This window comes from Camponotus floridanus, unplaced genomic scaffold, assembly GCF_003227725.1.
Source record: "Camponotus floridanus strain SB8 unplaced genomic scaffold, Cflo_v7.5 scaffold86, whole genome shotgun sequence".
Lineage (NCBI taxonomy): Eukaryota > Metazoa > Arthropoda > Insecta > Hymenoptera > Formicidae > Camponotus > Camponotus floridanus.
The window spans coordinates 326,344-351,640 of NW_020229856.1; the positions used below are offsets into that span (position 1 = coordinate 326,344).

Sequence of the window (25,297 nt, forward strand, 5' to 3'; positions counted from 1 at the left end):
ATAACGCGACGCGACTTCGCTCCATCTTCGCGATGACGCCATCACTGAATATCGTCAAAAATCGCTGTCGCGCGTTTCCATCGACACACTATGAAAGTCGCGCGATCATCCTTGGACACTTTCGACGCTCGTTCACTCGCGATATTCGTTTAAAAACGGTTAAAAGACGCGAAAAATGCGGACGTTCGACGATCCGTGTAACTGCGTATGACTCCGAGTCATGTATGACGCGTATGACGTAGCTATGACGCGTATGACGTAGCAGTCACGCGCCAAGATGGCGGCCGAACCAGTGCGCAGAAACGAATGCGCACTGGTTCGGCCGCCATCTTGGCGCGTGACTGCTACGTCATACGCGTCATAGCTACGTCATACGCGTCATACATGACTCGGAGTCATACGCAGTTACATGGATCGTCGAACGTCCGCATTTTTCGCGTCTTTTAACCGTTTTTAAACGAATATCGCGAGTGAACGAGCGTCGAAAGTGTCCAAGGATGATCGCGCGACTTTCATAGTGTGTCGATGGAAACGCGCGACAGCGATTTTTGACGATATTCAGTGATGGCGTCATCGTGAAGATGGAGCGAAGTCGCGTCGCGTTATTTGCGCCCTTGATGATGATTATCGGATGCGAGCGAATATCGGGAGTGCCGAATAAAGTGTCGCGCGTTCGCGTTGATGATATCGTGTGCATCAAGATCGGAATGGGACGTCCCGAGGCGAGCGAGTGGAGCGGCCTGTGGAACAGCCGGTGAACGGTGAGTAGATGTGATTTATCATATTTGCGAGACAATTCGTGCTCAATCGACGCTTATACAGCATCGCGATGTCCCGAATTACGTACGAATAAATCGGCGCCGCATCATAATTCGATGCGATGCCGTGCAATTCAAATAAAGTCGATCGCGTGAAGATGGTTAGGCTAGAAGCGATTTCAAATTTATTTTATGTACGCGCAGTGCTGCACAGCCTATCTCGTAGGGCTGCCAACTGTTAAGGTGCAATTACATTGACGCTAAAAAGTAGCGTCAATGAAATTGCACCTTAAGGGTAAATTTTCATTTATCACATGACAAGTCTCGTCGTACAATCTGATTGGCTACAATTGTAAAAAACTAGAATAACCTAGGAAGTTTCTATCCGACAACCAATCAGACGTCTGACAAATTTTATCGTATGACACATGAATCTTTATAGCGAACTAGTTTAAATTGCTTCAAAATCGAGCAACAAGCGTTTAAATTGCCCGGTGCCATTAACAGAAAAAGAAGAAGAAGAAGAGCAACAAGCGAGAGGCGAGAGGTTAAATTTTGTATATGGATTATATTATAGTATTTGTAATTTATTGAGTGGATCATCATGCTTTCGTATCGTATAAACAACTTTCTGCGGCATACGTATGCTTGTACAATTTCCAATTGCCGTAGTTTTGCGTCAACAAGCGTTGAAACAGGTATTATTATTGTTGATAGAAGTATCCAAGTTTCTTTGCTTTTTTTTAAAGCGAATTAATATATATTTATCAAATATTTTTGCATATAATTTTCATAGATATAGGTCTAGAAGAAAGAAATCCTGCACCATATTTCTTTAATAGAAATGTTCAGTCGTATCTCAAAAGATTGACAACAGTAGATTATGCAAAAATCTTCAGAACTCGCAAAGATGGACACAGACTCAAAGCACCAGAGTATAAATTTTTAACAGACGAGGAACTTCAGGAAGCTACAGAAGCAGCAAAGCGTAGAGCACATAAATATTTGCAAATGCCACCAGTGGTGAAGAAAAGAGTAGACCCATCTGTGCTGTTATGCGAAGATCCTGCATTAAAGGGTCATGATACTGCTAAATATGTTTTTACTGATATCACATATGATCTTAATGACAAGGAAAGACCTATAGTGGTTAGAGAACCCGAGGGCACATTGAGGCATGCCACTTGGCAAGAGCGAGATAGGATTATACAAATTTATTTTCCAAAACCAGCAAGGGAGATAGAAAAACCAAAAATGTTTGAAGCTGAATATTTGAAAGTAAGAAAATGTCAGCAAACATGACACTATAATGAAGCTTCATTGTAATATTACGTTTGCTGACATTTATATGTTTAAGAATAACTTTAAAAGAAAAAGAAAAACTCTCAAATACTATTGTTATTAATATTCCAATTTTCTTTACAGGACTTATTAGATCGCAACGAATATATATTCATATTAGATAGAGCGTGCGTGCAATTTGAGCCAGACGATCCGGATTATCAAGCAGTCACCCGAGAAGTCTACGAACATATAAACAGAGAGAAACATTTCGATATTTTAAGATCTACGCGTCATTTCGGACCGATGGTATTTCATCTAGCGTGGACGAGAAATATCGACAACTTACTGTGCGAGATGATTGAGACTGGACGGATTGAACACGCCGCGATACTGATTCGTCTCGTTCATTTGATTTATCCCTCGATGAAATCAGTGATCGAGAAGTGCAATGTTAGGGACAATGTAGAATTTATCATGCACTATGCGCACCTCGAAGAGAAAAGTATAGTTGAGAAACTTTTGCAATCATATAAAGAATTGCAACAAGTCCATCAAATCGTACAGGAAGATATTAAACAAGAACAAGAACAAGAACATAGTATTCAGAACCTGAATTCAGAAACTGAAAAGGTAAATATAAATCAATAAATGTAAATATAAATCAATAAAAAAATCTAGAACTGTATAATTATCTTTGTAATTCTATCTATGTAATAATATAAGAATTCGTTTATTCGAAATATCCTGATGATATAATTTTTCTCGAAAAATAAACTACCTAGCAATGTGTTTAAAAACAATAAATTTTATTAATGAAAATAATGTAGCTTGTTTAAAGATGAGAAGATTAAAGATGCTTGTAAATTAAATCGATAACAAATTACAAAGGCTTTTAATAAGAGAAGACAATCTAATATCGAAAGTCGTTTACTTATATCCAGTTTTAATCTTTATTAAGAAAAAAAATTCGCTACGCTGTTCCCTTTAGAATACCCTATAGAAGAAGAGTGGGACTGTATTACACGGTATATTATGATTTACTTTTTATTCGTTGTTTGTAAGGTTGAATTAATCGATGGATAACAGAGATAAACGGTGATCGTCAGGATAATTCGATGATTATTACTCGATTATTTTATTATACGTACGGTACTTACAAACATTTACAAATGTAACAAGTCAATTCGATTTGGCGTACAGGATCATCAGAAAACATTACACTAATGATTCTCGCTAATCGCGTTATGGGAGAGAAAACGAAGGATAAAAAAAAACGCAAATCGATCACGAATGGTCCGCGCTTGATTCGCGCGGATCGATAGCGCGCATCTTCGATCCGAAACGCCTCGTTTACGATTAGAAGGGAGGAAAGGGCGGGATGGGGGACCTAAAAATTGATTATACTTAGCTCACGCGTGCGTGCGTGCATTAAACGTATATCCCTCGATAACAAATATAATATTCTAATACTATTGCGATACACTCAGGTGTATCGCCGCGAACGAAAATGCACTGTTTAAAGTAGCTTTCGTAAATGCAATATATAATTGTGGCGTAAGTACCTACAATAAGCGCGCGCGGAACAATATACAAATCTGAAAGATAGAAATAAAATTGAAAAAAAAAAACGAGAAAAGGAAATCCTTTTTTTTTCTCTTCTTCTTCCCGCTGGGATCTCGCGTTGTGTTAATACTTGATAAGCCCTCGCAAGCAAATGCTCCTTATCGTTCGCCTTATCTTTAATGTATGTGCTCTTATTGTAATTATAATTTTCCTATAAAGACGTATGCTTGTGTGACAGTGGAAAATAAATAAAGTCTTTATACATCTCGCCGCAAACTGTGCGTTCAAATCCCCCGGATGCGTTTATTTCACCGCGTCGTAAGCGACAATCTGTCTCGCTTATCATGAAATAAATATTAATCCCATGATTATATAAATTTATCTATATCGTTCATTACTAAATTATAGTAGTAAATTATAGGATTAAAACATATGTACTTAATACGTAAAATATTCTTATGTCCATATTTTTCAATTCTTAATCTTATTCCGTCGCAATTTTAGCGACACTTGCGATTCCGTATGGAGACAATGTCATACAGTAAAGCATGCATAATTTCTAAATTCCTAACAACATATTAATACTTTTTAATTAATTTTCTTCTCGACACTAATATAACACGCGAGAGGAATTTTTCGTAATCTACGAGAGAGAGAATAACACAAATACAGAAAGTCGATTCTCGTTCCAGAAGAATCCATACGCCATCGAATTAAAATTAAAAGTCCGCAAACGCATCCGAGGATTACGACGAAAATTTCGGTGAACATCTGCTCTAACGAAATGGAAGGATGAAGCATACAAAATAAATACGCGAATGTGTCAGCTGTTAGGCCCTTCGAAGCATGGTATACGCACTGCATCGAGCACCGATAATCCAATCGACGACGCTAAAAGTCCAAAGGACATCTGAAAGACGCGTCTGTAATTTTACTTACAGACATTTCAGACGTTTCGCATCTTGGACACTTATGATTTTCGTTTGGAAGGCGCGACGACGAGTGCCTTTTGTGCAATAAGCTGCGATAAAATAGTGCGAATCACGCTTACGAGAAACGATCAAAGTGACGTGCAAGGTTCTCGCAAAAGTTTCGTCGCATCGTAATTTATTTGAGTTTTTATCTAAATGACAAAGGAGAATATCGTTAAAGGATCGACGATCCGCCAACTTGATCGTAAACACATTCGATTTTTCGCCCGCAATGGTGGAAATGAAAAGGATGAAGCGACTCGACGATGCCTTTCTGTGACGCGCAACGTGATAATTAGCTAATAATCGTGCAATCGTGTCCAAGTAATCCAATCCGCAAGGTGCACGTTGTTGCGGCGTTAATTGCAAAATTTAGCAGCGCTGCCGCGTTATTTGGGTTGGTAAATATTGAGCAATATTCCCTTTCTAACGCACGACGTTTCTTTGGCCGCCAAAAGATTTATCGACAGGTCTTTCGCGCGCGTCTTGCCTCTTGATTCTGTTTAACTGTGTTTTTCGAAAGAGAGAGATAGAAAACGTCCTTCAGTTGCATCGATGCGAATTAACTCTTCTCTTTTAGAATCAATTAATTTTCTATCTTTATGGATCGTGTATGATTATGATTCTGCAGACTTTAGATTGCAAACATACATGGATGTATGCATTTATAATTTACTTAAAGTTTAAAAATTAAATATGCAAAGTCATATTTAAAATTTGAATCCTATGAATCCTATGAATCCTATGAATTATCCATAAATTGATACTTTTTGTTCTTTTTTAATTCCGTTTCCGAAACAAGAAACGTTTATTAAATCTCGCTTTTACTAATGATTATATAAAATCTAAATCCTGCGTATTATAAATAATAAGATATACTCTTAACGAAAATATAGTATTTGTAATAGAATTAATTTAGAATTAATTTAGAAATATATATATCGTTGATACAACTCAACCGCGAGAGGGATTATGCAAATATTCTTTTTCAATATTCTGCGTCTTGTTAGCAGATGTTACATGGATTACACGGTAAACTGACGTTTAAACTTCTATATACTCGCATTTGCATCCGACTGCTGTTTTCTGGATCTCTCAAGTTTTCTGTCAACCGTGTCTTGTACGTTTTGTGAGACGTCCCTTCGCAGACTCCTTGTATACCCTCGGAATATTTTTCTCGCGTAATTGAAGCGCCACCCGTAAATACCTTGCCGGTAACGAGGAATAATCAACGTCGATCGCCTATATCGCTACGCATCCTGTATATGTGTATTTATATATGTGTAAATGCGGCTGGATGTGTGTGTATATATACGTGTATACACACACGTACGGTAGCAATTATTCTAAGCACGATAAAAGTCACGTTAGGACCGTCGTCATCGTGTACGAAAGGCGCGTGATTTCGCCGACATCGTCGTCGCCGTTTCGTTTTGGCATTAACAACGTGTGAATGTATACGTATGTGTTGTATATGCGCACATGTGCATGAGAGAAGATCGCACAGTATATCTCGTGTATACATATACTATTTATCTATTTTTTTCCACTTAGGTGTATATATTTATATAAATCTCCCCGTCCGCACGCGTACATATAGTATGTATATATTTATATGTATAATATATACGTATTTGTATATTATGTATAATATTTATATGATGATTCGCCTACGTAGAATCTTGACGGTGTTTTACGCTCGCCCTACTACGATGAAGAAAGAACGAAGAGCCGGCTAATTATGGGTGACGGCTGTGTATAATCTTAAAAAAAGTACGCAAGTACATATCGCGTTCTTCTCGTATTTTGGCACAGAAACGTGTTACGAAGAGCATGCCGGATATGTACGAGGTGTATACAAGGATCAATTTTGAGATTCGAAGGGAAAGATCTCAAGAGACCAAGCGAGAGAGAGAGAGAGAGAGAGAGCAAGACGACGCGTCCGACGATAGTGCGATGGAGCACTCGGATTATGACCCATCTATCTAGCTGGGCGCATTGAATATGCTCGTGTAAAAGTGCAAAATTCAATGAACCCCAGTGAACGCTGCGTATTCTCTTCTCTTTTTCAAAAATGTTGATCGTTCCGTTTACGTGTCCGCGTATATCGAGATTTTCCTCGCGCATCGTTTTACAATTATTAATGCTATCGTTAGCCATAGTAATTAGTGCGATATTATGTTCTTACGCGGGTCCCGCGCTAAGTTTCTACGCTTTATTCTACTTTCGCAAGTTAGATGTTACGCGTAAATGGCGAAGATTGTAGAAATAATCTTCTTATCTCTTCTCTGTGTTCTTCTCTCTTGTCTTTTCGTCCGCGTCTCTTTGTCAGCCTTCCACTTGATCTACTTCATTCTACCAATTCTTGTTTTCCTTCCATTATATTCTTCATCCAGTCTATTCTCGTTCGTTCTTCCTGCTTTTTCCGTTCCTCTCATTTGACTGCAACTTTTTAAAGAGATCAAGGACCACGCGATCTAGTGGCCTCGCAATCTCGCCGGCTGTGTTAACTACTCGCCAGTGCGATTTCAGCGGCGATTTTGACAGTCGAGCAACCGATCATCGAGCGGCTTCTCGGTCACAGAATGTCCGTTTCATAAACCTTGCTGGTAGTCGTAGTGGACGTTGTGGTGACAGTTGTGGCCGAGCCGGTGGTTGTCGAAGCCGATACCACCGTCATGGAGGTGGCGACGCTAACAGGGACGATCTGATTGCCGGTCGTCGTCGTAGTCGTCGTCGTTGCCGCGGAGGTCATCGGGAGTATCTGTCCATTGGTGATCTCTATCTTGGTCGTTTGATTTTGGCCGTTGCTGATAGTCTCTTGCGACACCATCTGCGGCTTGATACTGAGACTGGTGAGGGATCCAGAACTCGCGGCGCTTAAACCGAGACCCATCTTTGCCAGGAGATTGCTTTCGGAGCCGGTTTTCTTGAGGAGATCGGGTGGCGCCGGAGGTACAGTGGTGAGACCGGCCGCGTTTCTTTGTAGCTGTTGCAACCTGGCGTACTGTTCTTGCAGGGCTTTCTGTTTCCTCAGGAGTTCCTGATGCCGTTGCTCCAATTGCTCCTGCCTGCCGCGCTTGCTCTGGAGACCTTCCTGCGAGTTGACGCTCTCGCAGGAGCTCGAGTTGCTGGTCGACAGCACCGCGGAGGATTGCGAGGACGACGAATTGTGTATCGGAGCAGCGACGCTCGACGGCGCCGACCGGTCCCCGCCGACCTGTTCCGTCGTGGACAGAATCGTCGCGGTAGTGTCCGGCGGTAGGGCCATGGGCGGCTTGCCGCCGCGCGTTGCCGGTCGACGTAAAGTCGCGTTGCCGCTCTGCAGACTGCACGGATGATTCCTGGGTGGCAGTTGGGGGCTGGTCGGACTCGCCAGAGGTGATCGGGAGCTAGTGCGTGGCGGCGGTGGCGGCGGTACTCTCCTAGCGCTCGCCAGCTGCAGTAGCTCGACGTTTCGCTCCGGAACCGGCGGCTTCTGTCCGGGTAGGAAAGCCTGCGGCAGTATCGGTACTCCTGCGGGCTGCTGCTGCGATGGTTGTTGCTCCTGCAGCGACAACGCCTGTAGCCTGGCGATGGGCGGCGAAGTGTCGGTGTCCGAGCTCGACGGATACGAATGTAGGCGACGCAGAGTGCCGCTGGCACCCGGCGCCATCCCGGGCAGACCCACCATGACGGCGGAGGCGGGCACCGCGGTCAGGGTACCGCTCGACGAGTCCACGCTGCCCTTTCGACCGATGTCGCTGATACTGGGCGCGCGGGTACCGCCGCCGCCGCCGCCGGTGGTTGCCGTGACACTCGATTCTCGTAGGCTGGAAGCGCGGCCGATGTCGGCCAGGAGCACGTTCGGACCCGGGTGCACCGACAGACTGCTAGACACGTGGCCCATTTGGGAGCCAGGTCGCGAGAAGGTCTGCAGTTCATCTAGCAGAGCGTCGAGTGCGTTCTCCGGACGCTGCTGAGGGTCGGCGGGTGACTCGTGAGGGTGGCTCCCTCCCCCGAGGACGCTCGCTGACCCCACGACAGTGCGTTCCGCTGGCACAGGGGCAGCTGCCTGTTCGTTCAGATATGTCGAATCAACAGTCGGGCCAGATTTACCTCTGAGGAGACGTCGCGCCAGGGTCTCCTCGCGAGGACGATCTCTCTTCTCAAGCTGGCGCGACGCTCCTCGATGCTCATCGGAGAAGTATCGTGCTTTTTTTTTTACGCTCTCGTTGCCGGTAAGCTGTCAGAAGAAGCATCCTGAACGCGATCATGGGACTTGCTCTCGTACCTTTACAGTGCCGTGACCATCACCGGTACAAGCGAGTGAACGTGTATAAAGTATACAGCGATATACATATACAGATACTTACACGTGTAGAGATGATAAACATGTAGACACAAAGATGTATAAGTGTGTGGAAACGTTAAAAGAGAATTTCGTAAGATTGCACATCGATCATGTATGTACACCTGACTGATGTATGTACAGAGATACATTTTTACATTAGAACGAAGACGGTGCAGACGAATACCGGAAGTATATGGTACATTTCGTACAGCATATTATTGCAATACATTCACTTAGTGTGTGCTGTCGCTGCGGATGCTTTTTCTGACAACGAGAGCGATGATCGTAGAAAGTGGCGTCTCGATGCAAAGATCCGAATAATGAGATTGAGAAGAGGATGAGATGCGAAGAAGAGACAGAGATGATATTCGAAATACGGATCGTGTAAAGTCCACTTTGACAATGGCTGTCTGTGAGGTATTTTATACGATTAAAATTTTCCACGTGTCAATTATATATTTTATACTTTAATGTAACGATTAATTTATTAATTTTATTTAATTCTTAAATTTGAAATAAATTAAATTTGCAATTCGAGAGAAAGAAAGAGAGAGAGAGAGAGAAAGACACTTTGCGTTTTGTGTTGTTTTTACCGCAAAACGTTTAATCAAGCGCGAAGAAATGAGCGACAATCAAATGAAAATAATCAGCAGGAGGACGCATTTCGACACGCCATGATCGTACGATCGGAGGATCGCGAAGTCAAACTTCGTCTTTCTTCTTCTATGTCATGCGTGTGCGTGATATGTGCGAATAATATGCATGCAGAGTACGGTGAGGAGAGACGATTTGTGATGAAACGGAAAGCGTGAATAAGACAATGACGAATGATAATAGGCATGAATGAGCATATATTATGGAAATGTAGAATATGATGAATGAAGAAAGTAAAGTGAAAGACAAGAGGCACGAAAGAGAGATGGACGAGAAAGAGAGAAAGAGAGAGAGAAGGAGAGAAAGAGAGAGAGAGAGAAAGAGCGAGAAAAAGAGAGAGAGAGAGAGAGAGAGAAAAAGAGAGAGCGCAATGATGAGTCGTGAATCGTAATAAGTGAACGAAAAAAAAAGGCACACAATCGTAAGACATAATACATAAATATGATTAATTCCGTTAGATAGTTACCTGCGGTCAGTTATACGTTTTGTGCGTGCGTTGTGCGTGTTACAAGTCAGTACTCGTTTGGGGCTCTTTTACATTTGGCATCGATTGCTGTCCGGTATTAGTCAACTTAAAAAAAAAAACAGAGAAACCAAAAATCAAAAATTCGAGGTCAGAGGTCATATTGTGGACCGCGCGTGGAAGAAAAAAAAATTCCTTGTCGCTCTCCTCGATTTTTTTCGCTTCGCAAAGTCGTCGTTTTCGCGAACGTTTGCACGCGAAGGCGCGATAAATCAGGGTAAATTGCAAGAGCGCAAAAGCATCCAAAACACATCTGAAAAGCTGTTTGAAAGATTAGAAAAATCTTTTTGAAAACGACCTTTTATGATGCTTTTCGGACAACGCGCTGCCCGAGAAGCGTCGTAAAAGTGGTACACGACAACGCGAGATTTCTTTACAATTTTCTATAATTGTTGAAAATAATATCTTTATTCATTTGATGATTTTTATAAACTTGAAGAATTAATTTATATCGATATTTTTTATGTACATATACATATATATATATTATTAATTATTCTTGATATCGTAAAGAGAGAGATTATTATAATATATTATAATATTCATTTATAATAGTCGGAATTATTTTATCCCACAATCGATCTTTCATTTACATTACATATGATATTCGCGTGTCGTTTGTGATCGACATCTAGTCTCGCGAATTTGCATGCGAAAAAGCAATGGAGAACGCATGACGCATCGCTCGGGCATCGACTCGTCATTCCGAATTTAAAGATCTTACGTCGATCATCCTGCAGCGCGAAAAATAATCGCGATTTAAATTTTAAATGCGCTAGACCTTGTAAGAATTTCGAGCATGCGAGAGTCTATTGTAATTTGTATCGCAGTAAATTTGCAACTAATTGAGAAATATTCTATTCTTGTAGAATAGATAGAAACGATATGATCATCATGAAAAATGCAAAAAAGTCGTCATATTTTTTTATGATATTCAGATAGATGAATTAGAAAGTGCATACACGGTGTTCGGAGTTTATTGGAGCGTTTGGTGAACACGGCGATATTTTTGTTGAAAAATTGAAATTTTTATTTTTCTACTGGAATTTAATTCAATGGCATATTTCCTGTGGCAATTTTTGAATTTTAATATTTTGTTTTGAAACAGATTTCAACAGAGTTCAATATTATCTGGAAGTAATGATTTTGTTATTTCGCATTCTTGGAGGAGTGAATTTATCCAAATTTTTCGACCTCTAATCAATTAAAAAATTATTCGCATCTCACTTTCGTCGACGCGAAGTATTATTTCCAATTTCCGACAAAATATCGCCACATTCGTACAAAAAGCGATCACTTTATGTATATGTGATCCATCATGTTTAATATAAATCGTTTCATTTATAATAAAATATAAAAGATGGAGATTATTGTGCCCATGCCAATGATCGAGGTGCACCAAAATGTATATAACGCAATTACATAGAGAGGAATAAAATCGTTTTCTTACCGATTTGTCGGTTTACGAATTAGTGTAAACGAGTACGCTCGTCGATGCCCGCACAAATGACGCCGACCCCTTTTGGGTTTTCAAAGTAACGGAAGACCCCACGCAAAATATAATAATAACATGCACTTTGAAGGCGTGGGTAAAAAAAAAGAAAGAAAACGCGGTGGGGATGCTTTCTCTCAGTAGAAAACTGCATGCGTGTTTACGCGCAAGAATACACACATACAGATACATACGTACGTACGTACATACATACATACATACATACATACATACATACATACATACATACATACATACATACATACATACATACATACATACATACATACATACATACATAGATACATACATATATACATACAGATATACATACATACATACATACATACATATATATACATATATACATATATATATATGTACATAATTTATGTATATATAACATGCACACATATACATGCCGGCATGCTACACGTATGTATAGAACGTGCCTAATTAATATTGGTCTAATAAAAGAAAATCCAATACAAGAAAACGGAAACAATGTACAAAATGATATGTACATATTATAAATACGAGAAAGAAAAAAAATATCAGTCAAAAAGTACACAGAGAGAACCTTCAGTCCAATCCTTATAGTAAGGCAATATAAGTATAGTACGGACTCAGACTCATATAGATAGATAGAGAGAGAGATATATAGAAAGAGAAAGAGAGAGAGAGAAAGACAGAGAAAGAGAAAGAAAGACAGATCAGAGGTAGAAAAGGGGAAGGAAGAGAAAGAGAAGAGGAACGTATATACGTATAATACATATATATATTGATCAATGTGTGTCTTCGATATTGGGGTAAATATACATATACACAATAGAAAGAGTGAGAGAAAGAGAGACAGAGTGAAAAACATAGAAAGAGCAAAGTGAGATTGATGATGGAAAAAAGATGTATCTCGAATGGAGGGCATATCGAACATGAGATGTTAATATTCGATCGATGTCGGATTGAAATCGAAGGAGGTAATTACGTGATGGCGACCTGATGACAGGAGAACACATACTAAGTACGATATAATATAGAAAACCAGATATAAGTTCAAATAAAAATCATAAAGGTGAAGAGTTAATTAAATTTCTCGAGATTACTACACGTCGTATATTAGACAGGGACAGACCGCAAATTCACGAACTTACGGAAATTTTTTAATTAATTCTCTATCTTTTTTAATTAATTCTCTATCTTTAATAAAAGTTTCTTTTATTAGGGGCAGAGAGAATTAATTGAAATGATAATTATAATTTTCTTTAAATAAATTCTCCGCGTTAAGAAACAAGCTTTATTATTCGTTTATTTAAAAGTTTAGTTTGCTTTTAATTTTTAATTTATCATAATTCAATCATGATCAATTCGATCAAAAATTTGATTGCAAATTTCCACATTATACACACACGCGGATTTACGGCCACTCGGTGCATAATGTTGCAATAGTGTCGATAGTTTTCGCGAGATATAATCCGATATTTCGAAACTGGAACAATCAATATTTTTCTTGTTTCCAAGCTAATATATTTTGCTAATATTACGTATTATTTTCTTCGTCTTTGAATCAAAGAATGATACTAATTGTTTCAGTTCCGAGATACTCGTGTGCTTTACAGCCTCGTCATTGTGCTTTTAATTGCGATCGCATTCGTAAAGATCTCAATCGACATTCATCAAATTCATCTTTTTTTCGAGTGATATTAAAAGGACGCGCGAGATATCTCCATTTTTTTCGATATCCCTTTTCAATTTTTCGTCTCTCCCGAACAATTTTAAAAATTCTTTTCAGATAACGGTGACTTTATCAAAAAATTTTCACCACACAATTTTCCCATTTATAAATTTTCAAACAATACGACAAATTCAGAAAGAGAAGGGATTTTAAAAGATATTTGAAAATCCAGATTTAAATTCAATTCTTTTAAAGTCTTTCAATTCATTCATAATTCTTTCCTTTCAATTCTTTGTATTATTTGGAAGATTTCACAATCGAAATACCTTGAATTCTTTCGTAAATTATATCTTCTGTTAAATCTTGTCGAATCGCGAATGATTAATTTTAAGAATTTAAATATCGTTTTTAAAAATAGTGACGTAAAGAGAATTTGACAAGTTCCGATTTGTTTCCACTCGCTTTCTTTGCATACGTGCGCAAACATGAGGGAATATTTGCGATATTTATAAATATATGAATATAGTCAAATAAGTGTTATAATAATGCAGTGAACACAATTAAGAATTGAAGAGTGACAATTAAATAAATTGATTATAATTTATATACATTTCCTTATATTATATGGCGAAAAAGTAAAGTATTTTGTCTATCAATCTAGAATATATATTTCCATCTCAATAAAAGACATTAAATTATATTATAACAATTTGAATATAATTTATCATTTTTGTAATCGGCAAACTATGATTAACAAAGAGAATAAAACGATAAAGAGAATAACCGAATATATGATGTATATAATGATAACCGAATATATGATGTATATAATGTATATATGATTAGTTTCAAGTGGAATAAAGTTACTAATAATATTCCTTTTCGATATAAAATCCCATATAATAAAACTGTTACAAAATCTCATATAATAAAACTGTTTTCAAATTAAATTCACATATTAAACTTTACAAAAATAATATATTTATCGCGTACTATTTCCTATTTTATCTAATCTTCATTTTTGCGCATAAATTCTCTTGTAATTAAAAACTCAGAATTAGTAATTTTTTATATGTGATTAAAATAATATTATAATATGTGAAAATATCGTTTGTTCGATAATCCCATTAACATTATATTCTTGTATTACTTTTGCCTAAGAAGATCATGCAGTTATTGCAATTTGCGACTTTATTCCATTTGTGTATGTCGCACACATACACACAGATGCAGACGCGCTTTTCGTGATGACGAGGCGGCATCGTGACCGAAACGTTTCACTGAATGATTAATACTATTGAAAATTATATATATATATATATATATATATATATATATATTTACAAATAGATACGCTATCGAACGACAGTAATTCGAGCTTCCGATTCGGTTCAGCTGCGAAGACACGCGAAAAGGATCCATCAGATGAAGTACACAAAAAAGTATAAAGACGTGCGTTGAGTGATCTTTCGTAGTTTCGTGAAGAGTGACGGATATGATGAGGTGATATATAGAGAAAGAGAGAAAGATAGAGAGAAAGAGAGAAACAGAGACAGAGATGGAGAGAGAAAGAGACAGAAAGAGAGGGGAAGGAAAAAAAATTAACACACCAATACAGGAGAAGAATCTCTATGAATTGCATTTGCGCGCGTTTGTGATATATGTCACGGAAAATCTAGTATAAACCTTGAAAAATGTCGAAGATGATGTTAGAAGACGAGTGATGGGCAAGGGATGAAACCTTACTATAAGAAATGGATTGGAGCGAGTGTGTCTGACGATATTGGGTCGTTTCTACTCTCGCGTTTTACGTCGCATCGTCGACTGTTTCGCATCATCGGCAATCGAAATCGAAAATACGTCTTAAAATTTAAACGAGATCTGGTGTACAGATCGATCCTCGATGTGTACAACAGATGTGCAATCTTCTGTCGCGGAAGTGCGCCGATTTCCACATATTTATTTTGACGGGATAAACATGAGACATAAACTTATACTTCAGAAAATTATACTTCAGAAAAATCCAAAGTTTAAAAAAAGATTTGAAACAGATGTTTTCTCATTCAAGTTATGAAATATCTTTTAAACATCTTCTTGGATATCCCTTAACTTTTTACACTCAAGTCAAATATTGAAGATTAAATTGAATTCAACTATCTTAAAATTATTATATTATATTATATTATCATATTGTTATATTTTTTTAAATTGTTATATCAATAAAAATCTTATAAAGAATTTCAGTGTTTATTCTTACATAAATTCAAGTTTAGAAAAATAAAAGATGATTTTTGACTTGCTTTTTAAAATTAACAGATATTAAGAGAGAATTCTCCAGGGTTACAAAATTTTTGGTGAAACAATCACTTAAAAAATTGTTTTAAAAAATTCTGAGAGAAATAAATATTAAAAATGAATCAATCTCCTACATCACTGACGTTGCGAAACAATCCTCGATACTCGCCGATGTTCGATAAACGAAAGCGCTCGCTTTTCTTCGTCTTTCGTCTTTCGAATCGGCAAGGGCGTCTCGATAAGGCTAGCTCGGAAGTACTCGCGCGGATGCTCGAGAGAAACCAAGAGGAAGAAACATGTGTATATATAAAAAAATATTGTATATATATAATATATATATGTATATATATTAATCGATAAATATGTATATTTTGCGAAAAAGGCCAAGTGAGAGCGCTAAAATCAAAGACGTATAGCACGTAGCACAGCAGAATCTTAATGAAGGTTCGCTTGTCTTTTGAATTGGCCAAGTGACACTAGCCAACGCGTATGATGTTCAGGACTGTACAGATGTATATATGTACGTGTCTGTCTATGATTGAGATATATGTATCACATACGTGTCTTCTCGCGAAAATTTGATACGAATCTGTAAACGCGGAAGCCCGCACGAAGGCTTTTTCGTCGTATCACAGGCATTAATATGTAGCAAAATATTCGGAACGATCTCAAGCAGAATAGTGTGTCAAGCTATAGGGAATCAATAAAGTGCAAAATAATTTCAGGACAGAAATGAGAAATCGCGCAGCGTTCCTTGCGCCTTTGATTCTCGTTTCAATGTGCTTCATGAAAAACGTGCAGTAGATATAAGCAAACCAGAAAATGGCAGTTTCTAAAATATTAAGCACTTTCGTTACGTTAGAAAATATAAGCTGGCATTTCTGATTTTTAAATGTCAATTTATATAATATTGTATTTATTTCTCGAGTTGCTGTTGACATATTACAAGCATCTTGCACTTTGCATGAAATAACAACAGATGTAAATATTTTAAAGACACCTGTGACCCTGATGACGTATTGATTTTGGCATCATTATTTTCTTAAAAACGCGAGCCAAAATTTGCCATTTATTTTTAAATTTAATTAATTAATATTTTATGTAGAAATTTTATAATATATCAAACGCATATTATTGGTATTATTGTCATAAAAATATTATTGTATGTTATTGTTATATCATAAGTAGGCAAACAATTTTTAAAGCATCTCTAAAAATTGTTTGCTGTAAAATCTTATAGATTATAACTTTGTAGAATTTTATACGTATGTGAAATATGTACATAAATGATGAAAAACTTTATTATCTGCGTGAAATTATTAATAAATAGCGATAATAGGAAAAAGTGTAATGTAATATCGACATAATTTATTATAATCATTATAAAAACGATCCTTTACTAGATGTTTAAAACTGCTCATATCTACTGCACATTTCAACATTTTTATTTCATCTACAAACATATTTCGATCTTTAAACATCTAATAGAAAAATGCTAGCAATCAATAATTGTCTGTACACTTTCCGATATTCCCAATCAGTCTTAGACTTGAGAAAAGGGAAAGTATTTGTAGCTTTTTATAATAATTTTTTTTCATAACATATAATGATAAAAAGAACGCGACTATACAAAAACTGAGAGGAATAAGAATAAAATTCTTCTCAGAACAAGCATGTATCAAGACGGAGTTTGAGGTAGAATATGAGTCAAATATGACTGTAGCACATGTAGTGACAGAAGAATAGATTCACTAGATTTACTCCGAAGAATTTCGCTAAACTGTCAAAAATGTTTAATTTTATGATTTGGAAAATGTATTATTTTATTTATATTTATTACATGAGAATAAATTTCCCATTTTTCTTCAATACTCTTATTTTATCATTAATAATCTATATTTTATACAGAAAATTCAAGTACAAACATGTATCTACTTTATAAATTTATGTGTCATATAATATGCAAATTATTTTACACAATCTATAAGCGTGGGATACGCAAAGAAAAAATAAATTGCAGAATTTATGATAGAGAAATTTCTATTTTTATATTTTAAAATTTCTACCTTTACATTTTTTAACATAATGATAAGAAAAATGAAATTTGGCGGAATTCTCCGAAGCAATAAAAGAATAACAATTATCAGTAACATGATAATTGTGCTGCAGACATATTGATAGAAAAGTATATGAATATATAAATATTCGTGTTTGATACATTTGTGTGCATGTATATGTATATGTATATGTGTGTATATATATATATATATATATATATATATATATGTATATGTATATATGCATGTAGTGTATGTATAATATATATTCGTGTATATGTATATAAAACAGTACAGAATAATAATAATAATAATGACATAATGATAATAATAATAATAGAATAATAAACGGTTTTATATATATAATAGTAATAATAATTATAATAATTTATATAAGTATGAATAAGTAAAAATTTACTCGTGACTGGTCTGTATGGCCTCCTTGAAGTTAGTACTCCACTTCCAGCCATACTAAAAAATTAATATTATTTTCACTATCTGTTAAGCTGTAATCTGTTTCTTTTTTATATTTGTTTTTTTTTTCATTTTTCCTTCTATTTCTTTTTTTCTATTTTGATTTTTCTATATATAGCTTTCGTATGTATAATAGCTTGCATAACCCGTGTCGCACGCGATTTTTGCAAAACCAATGCGAAAAGAGAGATCTTCAAAGCAGTATCTCTTTTCGCTACGTACGTATTATTAAACACGCGTCTGATTCGCTTCGGCAACATCGAGTTTGATCGGCGTTGCCGATCAAACAGCCGGTTGTGATACGAATTACGAGAAAAAAAAAAAGGAAAAAAAAGGGAAGACTCTCGTCGCGATGCAAATTTCCGTCGTTGAATCACAACTAACACTTATGAATGATCTGACAAAACATCGTGATCAGCGTCGTCGAAGACGAGGATTGTAAAAGCGATCTGCGCTCTATATCACTTTAGGCGATTTTATAGCTCTTCGCATCTTGCGCGATTTCGCGAATGATAGCTTTTGTATATTCTCGTCTTGTTATCAATGAAAATCACCTGTGTAGTGAAATGCAAGACGCAAGATGCGAGATCGCTTTATATAAATAGTAAGGAATAGTAAGCAGTATTTGATATAATTCTGAAGATAATTAAAGCAACGCGACGTTTAGCCAAACGTTGCATTGCCACTCTTTAAGCAATCTTCGAATCGCTCTCGAAACGAATGAATGACGATGAGAGAAAGACAGAGATAGTGAGGGGGAAGGAAGAGAAGCTCGAGACAGCCGATCCGAGCGATTCGATTCTTCCGATAATTCATGAACGATAAGCATCGACGGCTACGAATGTTTTGTCACACCATGCGCTAAATGTATAAAAAATATCTATACTATCGGGGCACAGCAAACATTGAAAATATTGGTTTTATGGATAATAAGGGTGGAAGGATCCATATCACAGAAAGAGAAAGAGAGAAAGAGAGAGAGAGAGAGAAAGAGAAAGAGAGAGAGAAAGTGAGAGAGAGAGAGAGAGAGAGAGAGAGAGAGAGAGAGAGAGAGAAACACAAGTTGCAGGAGAATTGCATTTTTTATTTCCGGAACACTTCCGTTGCGATGCTGCATTGTCGGTTCAAAAAAAGATATTAAAAAAACGATGAAACTTTAAAAAAAGGAAGGAGATAGAGTTCGCGAAGGAAAGAAAGAAAGAAAAAAAAAGAAAGAGAAAGAGACAGAAAAAGAGAGAGAGAAAGAGAGAAAGAGATAGAGAGCCATCATCATGTCCAAGTATGCGACTTTTTATTTTCGGGAGGACCGTGTGTGGCCAAAAAGATGGCAAGAGAAATTCGATTGTATTTCACACGAGTGGAAATGAAGATGTTGCATTTTCCGAGATCGTCGCCGCTGCAAGATGCTTGCTAAGTTAATTTCCATCGCAATTGTAAATCAGAAAATAGAAATCTTTGCGCAAATGTGTCGATAACCGACAATCAAGTCGTATAACGCGAAAGTGTTGTAATCTAAATTATTATAATAAGTATAATTATTATCCTATTATAATGATAAATTCAATTAGTGCTATTATCGGATGCAATTATTGGACTCTTGAATGGCGAGTGATGAATTTCATCCAGATATACATCACGTGAGCGACAGATTTCTAAAGATATGTCTCATACACAAGTGTATTTGTTTAGATATGACGCATGTGAGGAGAAGCGATCACATGTTTTGATCTTTCCTGAGGAGATTTACATCAGATATGCTGTCAACGATATTGTCAACGATAGTGATCCAGAACAAACAAAAGATATCTTTTAGGATAGAGATAAACGAAATTGCGTGTTACGGATCTCTGTTCTTAATTCGACAATTGGAGACAGAGGTTTCACTCGAAAAAATATCCACCTTTACATTTCAAATATTGCAGGTGCACAGAAAAAAATACGCGTAATTTTAAATCTCCTTCATTTAATTTTGAAGATTTGGAAACATTTGTCCGATTAAAAAAAATTGCCTATCGATATTACTTACTTTCATCTACGAATATATATTAATATGCACGATTTAATAAAATTTTGCAATTATGCGTTATCTTATTTCCTATTTATAAACATATTGTACAAATTATGCAAGTCAATTTTGAAAACATAAGCAAATGCTTACATTGCATTTACATTATCTAAAATCAGTAATTAATTTTACTAATATAGTAAAATTTTTATTTCGATATCGGGTGACACAAAGCGACATTGAAAACGCAGATGTTGCAAAATTTTGTTGTATTGTATTATAATACTAACAATTATATTGTCGTATTGCTATTCATCGATGAATAAAAAATTTTAACGCGTTTCCATATTTTAATTTTCTCATTGTAAATATACTTCCACTAATTTGATGGCTGCTGATTACTTTGTCTGTCTAACTATGCCATCATTGTTCCATTTATAGTTTCAAAAATATAGATAATCGTACGAAATGTTAAATCTAGCCATAATTTAAAATCCTAAAATTTAACATTCTCATTTATCCTGCAATTTATTAATGATTATTTTTTATATTTAATTGAGTTAAAATTTAAATTTAACGATACTAAAGATATGCACATGTACTTTGATAAGAATTTCAAAAGAAATGCAGAAATTGAATCATTTATACATATATTAATAGTTAATATTATTACTTGTGATTGCAAAGTATACGTGCATTTCAATTTTATCATAATTGCCCGACATTTTGACATGAGAATATTAAGACGGAATTTCAAAATTTATATTTATAACATGTGGAATAATACCCGTGTTGAAAATTCAATTAATATAATCGGACACAATCACACAGACAAATTTTGATAATAAAATCTATTTTCGATATTGTGCATTGCAATAATCTATATCAATGCTGTTTGATCCAACACGTCACAAGTGTGCGTGTATGTGTATGTTAAATAAATTATTATAAGTATATACAATACGTATATGACGTAGATATGTATACGAGTATGCATATGTACGCAAAGAGAGAAAGAAAGAAAGAGAAAGAGAGAGAGAGAGAAAGAGAGAAACAAGTACTTTACGTATATGATTATAGACATATTTATATATGTACCAGAACAAAACTCTATATCACTCGTTGCATGCGCTTATTAGCATAATGGGAATAGGGGGGTAAGCGGTGATCGGAATAGTATAGTACACGTCTCACTGCAAAATACCATATCGGCTTACTTATGTGGGACAAGAAAAATCTACGAAGCATGGAGTGATCTCATCGATGCTCTACTTTGTTAACAGATATCACATTGTAATGTTGCCATTATGTCAAAAAATGTTCAATGAATGAATTCGCAGAGATGATACAAGAAGCTGCAATGGGCACGATCGTAGTTTCCTAATTCTCTTATAAACTACCTTTCGTTGAACAGTTTGCGAGTTTGCATTAAAAAATGTATAATTAAATACGTAAAAAAATAATAAAATATGTAACATATAAAAATTTGTCAATATATTACGTATAATCTTGTTTCTCTTTAAACAATTGTGCGATAAATTATTTTACTTTTATGTGGGATAGATTTTACAAATACAGTAAAAAATATAGTTTAAAAAAACCCTAATTTTTTATGCAAAATACTGTTTAAAATATATTTATCTCAATGAAAATATATATATCTCAAGACATTATTTGTTACATATCTTCAAACATTTTAATAATATAAAATAATTAAATCTTTCAAGTCAAAATTATTTGTCTAAAAAAATCTATTTCAAGTTAATTAACACAAGAAATATTTTCTTTTATTTTTATATTTTTCCTATAAAAAGAAACTCACCGAAGAAATGAGTGCGTTAGGATTAACGCGTTTTTGTTAAAACATTTTATATATATGGCATTATTTAATAATATTTTATAATATTTGATACTCATTTGAATCGCATTTCTCTTGAAACATATATTCGTAACATTTACATTTTGTTCGTTAATTACGATCCATGCCCATCTTTTAAATTTCAATCATCACACGGATCACAGTGTGTGTGCCGTGCCACTCGCGACAAAGTGTGCCACACGACAAAATGTGCACAGAATGAAAAAAATAACGAGGAATTTCCTCATTTTCTGGGCTTTCAATCGTCGGAAAACTCGATCCGACAAACGTTCTTTAAGCGAACGAAATTAGCATCGTTCGCAATCAATCGTATCACGATTACACAGATACTCTCTCTACAAGAAAAAAAGGATCTTCACAATCATAAAAAGCATCAGGAAATTTCTTCCGATTAAGGATCCCGAAATTCCAATCGCAACTAACGTTAACTTTTTACAATTATTCCGGGTCTTTTTTTTCTTCTTCCTCAGGAAAGAGGAAGTCGAAGAGGAAGGAGAATGTGGATAAAAATGTTCAAGCGTGACACGCGAATCGATCAAGGAGAAAACTCGAGGATATCTCATGCAACGTGGGGATGGCGTGTTTCCGGAGCCGGAGATAAGTGCGTTTTACGCGGGTGCGACGAGCGAAGAAAAAGTCGGAATAGGAGATTGGAGTAGAAAGGATGGATAGAAGATAAATAGATAGGGAAAGAGAAAGAGAGAAAGAGAGAGAGAGAGAAGATAGAGAAAGAGAGAAAGAAAGAGAGATAGAAAGAAAGTTAGAGAGAGAGAGAGAGAGCGAGCGAGCTAGCGAGCGGGGCCAATGGAGCGGTTACCTTGGAATGCTGTGCCGTTGTCGGCGTTATTGGCGGTGTTTCCTCGGCATCTACGCTCGCTGCGTTTGGTAATCGCTGCTCTTGCACCGACGCCAAGCTACAACAGAAACCGAATCATTATCTGATCGGGATTAAAAATTTGGCAACGCTACATATTGTCGATTTATAACGTGTCAAGGAGAACGTGTAACCGGTATTATTTTTATACAAATTTTGTTAGCGAGATAGTTTCACGTGCATCCTGTTCTCTGCAAATGAAGATAATTTAAATTTTTAATACGTTATAGAGAACAAGGCTCACAATTAACTTTGCATCATCTTTATAAAAATGAGCGTGCATAAAATTGCATGCATAAAAAGATTTGAAGCCGTGACATCGATCGATTTAATTGTCTAATGCTAATCTCATCGAGAATGTCTGTTATTATGAAAATACTTCGTGAAAGAAAATGGATATTGGTCAAACAATTGTGTCAGTACATTAGATAGATTTCCTTGACAATTTTTCAAAATTATACAAAATTATAGGCTATATTATTAGAGAACATGTTTTAGTGATTATCGACGATAATGATGACCGGATTATTAATAATTAGAACTTGAACATAACTACAAGAACTATAGATATACATTTTATTGTCAAATACATATAATTTATAATAAATAATTTAAAAGTTATACACGATTATACGTTCTCCTTTGATAGTCTGCATTTATTTATTGTAATATCTCTACATTATATAATAATTTCTTTCTGAATTATTTTATCCCCCATGTTGTGACTTTAACTATAATTTGCATAAGCAAATTTAACTATCTTGTTTAGAGAATCATCGTCAATAGTGTTTTAATAATACAAAATCGTACCGTTTGAGCGTCACCAATGTGCCAGTGAGTTTCTTGCAACGTCTCAACGCGGACTCTAATCGTTCAGGTTCTTCCTTGAGGAATTTCTCCTCGCGTACCACTTTCTCCATTTCGGAACTAAGCAGACCCTTCATACCCTCCTGCAGACTTGGGAAACGTACCTTCAGATCAGCAACAGTTTTGCTAGAAAGTAAAACTATATTTAATTAAACACGAAGAAGTGTTCAATTCGTATAATTTTATTTTACATTTTATATTAGTATATAAAAAAATTTTAATGTAGAGATTAAATATAAATCTAACATTTACAATTAATATTAACTGTGCGACGGCACTCTCTACTCAAGTAGAATCAAAACGCGCGTGTGCGGTTTACCTGGATTTACTCAATATCAAAGCCATGTTCTCCACATCCGACATATTGACACGCGTCTTTCTATTGATCACATTACCGCGAAGCTCCTCCACGGTGCTCTCCAGCTCGCTGAAATTTGCGAACATCCCGTAACGACGGTTCGAATTGTTTTTCTATCTTTTTAAGTATCATCTCAACAGAGCGGTAATACTCACGTGAGATCTTTTTCCAGCCTTATCATTTCTTGCTTGTAGAGGTCTTCCTCGCGGCTCAGTCGAATCTTTTCTGTATCCCCAGCTGTCCAGGCCGCATCCCCTCCTGACAATAGCATAGCCCTGTAACAATAATCGGTTGAATTAAATGATGATCAATAGTTTTCCCAGATATTGTACAAATTATGTACATTTATTATACGTATATACTTTTTGTAATATTATAATAATATTTGCAAAAAAATTATCGTGCGCATCGTGATGTTTCTCTTGATTCAATAATAAAATACAGTGATCTAGAATGAAAAGTTTTTTAATACCTAATCGTGATGAATGTGTCCCTGATGGTTTCGCGCACTGTATGGGCCTGTGCCTGCGACATGCGTCTAAGGTTCCTCACTTCCTGTCTGAGATCCTTCGCCTTCTTCTGCAGACCTCGCAATTGATTGTACATCTCTGGCGTGAGTGCCAGGTCCCGATACACGTATTGGCCAGCCACCAGGGCGGCTGGTTTCGGCGGTGGAGTCGGCTTGTGCCTGTCCCTCTCTGCAATTAGTCATTCACGCATAAGTACACGTAATCTACTGTAAAGATTTCCGTCAACATTTAAAGGATTCAAGCTCGCATCGCATTCTTTCTTTCGTGCGAAATCCAGAATGAAAAAAAGATTACAAAATGAAAAATTTGCACTGACACAAGTATCAATCTGATTTTTTTTTAGTTTCTCTCATAATTAGTTTTTGACAGAATTTATTGAAGAGAATATTGATTAAAATAATCATCGACAAGTTTCAGTTCAATCAATTTTCTAACAATAATTAATTACAAAATTATTAATCGAGAAAGATGATCACATAACTATATTTTTATTTTTCTAATCAAGTGTCAAAATGAAATGCATACATGTTTTATTATATTTCGCATTTGAGCAAATAAAGTTTATGAAAGCCAAAACGCGATGACGCATAAATGATTCATCAGCGAAATTTCGAGCAAACGGCGGCTTAATCGGCTGATTAGATTTGACATTCGTCACTTATTGTCATTGACTGTAATAATTTCGCACGATAGAAGAGCGGGCCCTAA

At 36.2% G+C, this 25,297-nt stretch overlaps 2 protein-coding genes across 15 annotated transcripts in view; one reads left to right on the forward strand and one right to left on the reverse strand.

Annotated features, from left to right (window-relative positions):
* The first annotated feature begins 1,220 nt into the window (after positions 1–1,220).
* LOC105252904 (28S ribosomal protein S22, mitochondrial) lies at positions 1,221–2,717 on the forward strand. Its single transcript, XM_011260558.2, has 3 exons — positions 1,221–1,456; positions 1,555–2,036; positions 2,184–2,717. The coding sequence occupies exons 1-3, from the start codon at positions 1,363–1,365 to the stop codon at positions 2,688–2,690; spliced, it is 1,083 nt and encodes a 360-aa protein (XP_011258860.1). The 5' UTR covers positions 1,221–1,362; the 3' UTR covers positions 2,691–2,717.
* Positions 2,718–5,309: 2,592 nt separating this feature from the next.
* The window catches only part of LOC105252903, a 179,950-nt gene continuing 159,962 nt past the window's right edge, over positions 5,310–25,297 (reverse strand). For 13 of the 14 annotated variants that reach the window (XM_025414646.1, XM_025414657.1, XM_025414652.1 and 10 more), the window contains 6 exons: positions 24,532–24,757; positions 24,215–24,334; positions 24,021–24,128; positions 23,645–23,827; positions 22,778–22,874; positions 5,310–8,630 (listed from right to left, as the gene is read on the reverse strand). In XM_025414646.1, coding sequence (XP_025270431.1) covers positions 7,155–8,630; positions 22,778–22,874; positions 23,645–23,827; positions 24,021–24,128; positions 24,215–24,334; positions 24,532–24,757 — 2,210 coding nt within the window. In that variant the 3' untranslated portion in view covers positions 5,310–7,154. Of the gene's footprint in view, positions 8,631–18,020; positions 18,074–22,777; positions 22,875–23,644; positions 23,828–24,020; positions 24,129–24,214; positions 24,335–24,531; positions 24,758–25,297 lie in introns of all 14 variants that reach the window. The other variant, XM_025414659.1, reaches the window with a different exon arrangement.

Bases quoted from the DNA above. Each gene is read 5' to 3' on its own strand.
- LOC105252904 (XM_011260558.2), top strand. From the start codon at position 1,363: ATGCTTTCGTATCGTATAAACAACTTTCTGCGGCATACGTATGCTTGT. The intron at 1,457-1,554 runs GTATTATTATTG...TAATTTTCATAG, and splicing joins GTCAACAAGCGTTGAAACAG to ATATAGGTCTAGAAGAAAGA. The intron at 2,037-2,183 runs GTAAGAAAATGT...TTTTCTTTACAG, and splicing joins TTGAAGCTGAATATTTGAAA to GACTTATTAGATCGCAACGA.